The following is a 5000-nucleotide window of genomic DNA, read 5'->3' as shown; positions in this document are numbered from 1 at the left end:
ACTAGAAGGAGAAGCAAGGGTGAATGTAAGAAAGACAAACTACTTACCATTTTATTTGTTGCTCCAACATGGGCAAATGCATAGTCAAGAGCCACAGTGGGTTTCGGCAACTCTTCTCTGTAAACATAAATCAAAAGTGAAGAGGTGGAGTGACAAATATATTTAATAAAACTATCGAGTTAATTTAAGAGATAATTCTCCTCAAAGAATTCCGTCTGACCCATGCAGGCATGGAAAAGTGGACGTTAAAACAATAATGACGAAATAACTGCTAAGAGTTTCATTTAAAATTTAATTTTTTATTCTTTTTTTCTCTTACTTGTTTCAGCCATTTGACTGTGGCCATCGCTATTTCATACATTTTATCAATACGTTAAAAAAGTTACGAATTTTTGTATTTTTAAGTACATGTAGAGTTATTTCCCTTAGATGAAAGTTTTTTTGTTGCGGAATATGCCCCCCCCCCACTCCCTCCCGTCCCTGGATCTCGCCCTCGATTTCCTGTAGAAGATAATAGAAGTAGATGAGAAAGTAGGACGCCAGCGTCAACATCGTGTTTTAACCGTCTGCAATACATCACGACAGTACGAATAATATACTGAAATCGACTCAGCCGGACCTATAACAAACAGTCAGAAACCGATATTCGTGTCCGCCGATTTTATCTACACAAGTTATCTCCCTTCGTACCTAATTCCTCAAGTTTGTTAAATGAGAATTATTCTTTTTCTATTCTAGGCACAAGTGGAGGCGCAATGGCCCAGTGTTTAGGGCAGCGGACTCGCGGTCATAGGATCGCGGTTTCGATTCCCAGACCGGGCATTGTGAGTGTTTATTGAGCAAAACACCTAAAGCTCCACGAGTGTCTTTCGCCTCGCTAACAACAACAACAACAATAATAATAATAAAAATAAAAGTCTACAAAAACTCACTGATTTAGATACATTGGCAAGATGGACGACTTCCCCTGCAACAAAAAAGAATTTAAATATTTATAGAAAAAGGTTTTGTTAAGAATAATATTTCATATGATATAATTGGTACAGTAAATGCCAGGAATACACTGGAATGGAGGCAATCAACAGATACACCAGCATTCCATGAAATATTTATGCTATCAAATGAAACAATGGTGTATATCAGAGTGGAGTAGAGGAGGAGGGTGTTAGTTGAGTTGTTTGTTTTTTATATTTGAAAGGCAGAGGGCTGGATTGGGGGGATGGTAAATTTATGACAGTCCAGGGGTTCTCACATGTTGCAAAAACATAGAAGTGTGGGTTTCAGTCCCATGTGGATAGAAAACCCAGTTTTATTCATCAAGGTTTATATGCCCCAATATTAGACTATTTTCTTTAGTCAATTCACAGTGATAGCTTATAAGCTGTAAGCTTATATATATATATACACAAAAATAAGAGGAATGACCAGCAAAAGTGGACTCCTATATGCTAGAAATAGATGCCGAATCATCCAACCATGAAGAATATGTTCTCAGTGAAAATTTCAGAGAGACAACAGACTGTAAAAGGGTAAGACAAATGAAAAAATACTAAATAAAAAAAACGATTAACCTACGTACCATGGTTTAAACCTGTTAATATTTACATAGGTAAATATCTGCAGGATCATCAGCGTAGTCTGTCGATTTATAAAATATAATTTCCAGAACTAGACACAGAACGTTCACCCGAAAGGGAGCACGTGTAGAGTTCTACAAATTACATTCAGTGTATCCTTTCAAATGTCTTCAATCTGACGCATACACGCACATACATAGATGCTTATTGATATATATTTGTATATATGTTGTATATATAAAACTCATCCTCATCATTTAACATCTGTTGTACATGCTGGCATGGGTTAGGTGGTTTCACTAGAACTGGCAAGCTGAGGGGCTGCATCAGACTCCAGTCAGATTTAGCATGGTTTCTGCGGCTGGATGCTCTTTCTAACACCAAACACTCCGAGAGTGTAATGGGTGCTTTTACAAGCCACCGGCACAGGTGCCACTTGCACAACACCAGTATCTGCTACGACTACAATTTTGCTTGGCTTGATGGGTCTTCTACTCAAACGCAGCATATTGCTAAAGTTCTCAGTCATTGCCTGCACGAGGCCCAATGCATATATGTGTGTGTATGAGTGTGTGTGTGTATGAAAAGAATGAAAAAAGTTCAAACAACGCAGATGATTATTAAATATTGTAGACTTACACATTCTTTTGCTCCGGTGATGAGAATGGTTGACTCTTTCTCCACCTGGGGACCAACTGGAACAGATATAACAGTTTGAGGGGAATTATAGACATATCTGTTACTACTACTACTACTTATATTACAACCATCATCATCTTAATCATCATTACCATCAGCATCATCATCACTAGAAATGAAACAATTATTACCATCACTATGACTACTATCATATGAATGAGTCCTTAGAAGAGTGTTTGACTGACTAGATATAGCAGCCAAATCTCCCTCAATTCACACCCTGCCAATTTGAAATTAGTGAGAAAGAAAATGTTCGCTAAACTAATCTCTTGTACACCCATAAAAGGACAGCAGGGTCATGGCTGGAATGTCTTTGAATCATATTCTATTGTTTTAGAATCAACTTATCTGAAACCACTCCTGCTTCCATGATAAAAATTTCCTGTTTTGAAGGGGTCTAAACGAAAACCTTTCACAAAACTCCCTGTTATTCTATTCTCCAAACATGAGATTAATAATTATTCCCAGTCTTGATACTCAGCCAGCAGCTTTAGGGAGAGGGGAGAGTTGATTGCATTGACCCTTAATACTTGACAGCTACTTTATTTTATTGACCTCCAGAAAGACAAAAAGCAGATTTAACCTTGGCAGGAAAGTAAAAAAGCTAGTAGAAATGGCGCTAAGCTTTTTGTTCAACACACTAACAGTTCTGTCTGTTGGCTAAAATCATGTAATTAAATTTTACATTATTTTCAAAATTAATTAAAACAAAAGCAGTGTTTTTAAACAGAAATATGGTAACAAAATGATTAACCTGTTGTCTGCACTTTAACCATTCATGCCACTGTCGAGACAAATGGTCACATGGATAATGCATGGAAATATCAACTCATAAATCATGGATTCACATCTACTTCAAAGCATAACATGGTATTTCTGGTCAGAACACTATTTTCTGTGCTGCATCAGCTTATTGCTGTGCCATTAAGAAGAGCTGGTAACAGACAGATCACGGGAAAATATTCTTCCTTTTCTTAATCCTTTAATTCCATATGGAATTACCAACAGAACCCTCATCTGTCTTGATCTTTGGCAATGGACTGTAGTTGGCCCCAAGTATAACCACCTACTAGTCATTCAGTTTCTGTGTTGCTTTTTTGGTCTGCCATGCTTCCATTTCCCTTGAGGTATCCATCAGAGGGTTTGCTTTGTAATGTTGAAAACACTTTTCCATATGGAAACATTTGAAAGTGCTAGGAAGTCTTATTGGAGGGAAATGTGGCTGCTTTTTCTAGCAGGTGGAACAACCACATAGTGGTTCACTCTCGATGGTTTGTGCAACCCCTATTTCATCATTTTGATCAGGTTTCAAAGGTTGCTGGTTCAACAAAACACCCAGCTTCCCATCCAGGAGATATACATCTCATTTGCTGCCTCAAACCATGAAACCTAAGTTGGGCACTGGCAGCTCTAAAGGCCTCCATGGGGCCGAGGGGAGATTCACATTACATTCAAGACACTATGCTTCTATCATGTTTACCTGTATCTCGATATAGCGACTTACCTGTCTTCTGGTCTGCCAGTTCAATAGCAACATCCCATATAATCTGCCCAGGTCTGTAGGAATGGAGAGAAGAAAAAAAAAAACAACACAAATTATATTGCATCTTTACATACGCAAACCTTTGTGTATGTGTGTGTGTGTGTGTAGGGTAAAGGGTGAAGGCCCCCTTTTGGTCATGAGTGATCATGGGATTGCACCTAGGAAGTTCCCCTCCAAGGCATAAATCCAGGCAAAGTTGCTTATGGAAGACCAACAGTCACCCATGCATACGAGCGTCCCCTCTCCACGCCACCGATGTTATCCAAGGGAAAGGCAAAGGGGCCGATACAGCTTGGCACCTGTGACGCCACAACTCATTTCTACAGTTGAGTGAACTGGAGCAATGTGGAATAAAGTGTCTTGCTCAAGAACACAACACACAGTTCAGTCCGGGAATCGAACTCACTGACTGTGAGCCCGACACTCTAACCACTGAGCCATTATATGGGGTTTATATGTGTGCCAACGGCACAGTCAGGATTTCGACAAGAGATGTTTCAATTATTAAAAAGGAATCGCCATTTCACACAAAATAGATAAGTATACGAAGTTTGAAAGTCTTTCGGTACCAAAAACACTACGTAAAACATTAATGAAAAATGTGGCCCCCGTTTTAAAAAAGATCCCAATTTGCATTTATAATACACACATACATTGTATACATAGGCATATACAAAAATGTATAACTTGATGACCGACACTGTCAAATTCCTCCTAGTTAAGCGTGTGTGTTGTTTTATACGTGTATATAGTATATGTATTTTGTTTATTATATGCATGTGTAAGTAGGTATATATATATATATATATATATATATATATATATATATTTCGTTTTGGGATTTGGTTTTCAAGATTCTTTATATGAGATCGTGTGTTGGAGCATATTCTGTTGTGTCTGGAGAGAGTCATTCTCTTTTTGTGCCTTATAATTTAACACACTCAAACGTGGATGTCGTGTAACGTTATCTATCAATCAATCTGTGTGCGTGTGTGCGCATATAAACATACATAAATATTGGTTGAACACCCCGATTGCTTACAACAGACATTATATGTTTGTGTACACACACACACAATAACTAGTTGTATGGCTGGTTTCGGCGGTTTTAAATAGAAGATATATAAAGTCAAGGAAGGGAATAACAAGCACAACCACTCACCCGGCTGGCATGACGTTAC

The 5000-nt window shown here is 38.2% G+C and overlaps 2 protein-coding genes across 4 annotated transcripts in view; one reads left to right on the top strand and one right to left on the bottom strand.

The window, feature by feature from the left end:
• The window catches only part of LOC106880252 (cytoplasmic dynein 2 light intermediate chain 1), a 34383-nt gene that overhangs the window by 29263 nt on the left and 120 nt on the right, over positions 1–5000 (bottom strand). For 2 of the 3 annotated variants that reach the window (XM_089341293.1, XM_089341294.1), the window contains exons 1-5: positions 4982–5000; positions 3781–3833; positions 2217–2272; positions 933–967; positions 48–117 (exon numbers count right to left, since the gene is read on the bottom strand). The exon at positions 4982–5000 is cut by the window's right edge and continues 119 nt beyond it. In XM_089341293.1, coding sequence (XP_089197419.1) covers positions 48–117; positions 933–967; positions 2217–2272; positions 3781–3833; positions 4982–4992 — 225 coding nt within the window. In that variant the 5' untranslated portion in view covers positions 4993–5000. The remainder of the gene's footprint in view (positions 1–47; positions 118–932; positions 968–2216; positions 2273–3780; positions 3834–4981) is intronic. The other variant, XM_089341295.1, reaches the window with a different exon arrangement.
• Positions 4997–5000, top strand: part of LOC106880255 (uncharacterized) — a 26441-nt gene continuing 26437 nt past the window's right edge. The window contains exon 1 of the mRNA XM_089341292.1: positions 4997–5000. This exon is cut by the window's right edge and continues 136 nt beyond it. The gene's annotated coding sequence lies outside the window, so the exon portion shown is untranslated.

The sequence above is a fragment of the Octopus bimaculoides genome, chromosome 24 (assembly GCF_046866305.1).
Source record: "Octopus bimaculoides isolate indiv1 chromosome 24, ASM4686630v1, whole genome shotgun sequence".
Classification (NCBI taxonomy): Eukaryota; Metazoa; Mollusca; class Cephalopoda; order Octopoda; family Octopodidae; genus Octopus; species Octopus bimaculoides.
The sequence above is the reverse complement of the archived record's forward strand: the minus strand, read 5'-3'. Positions and strand labels throughout refer to the sequence as shown.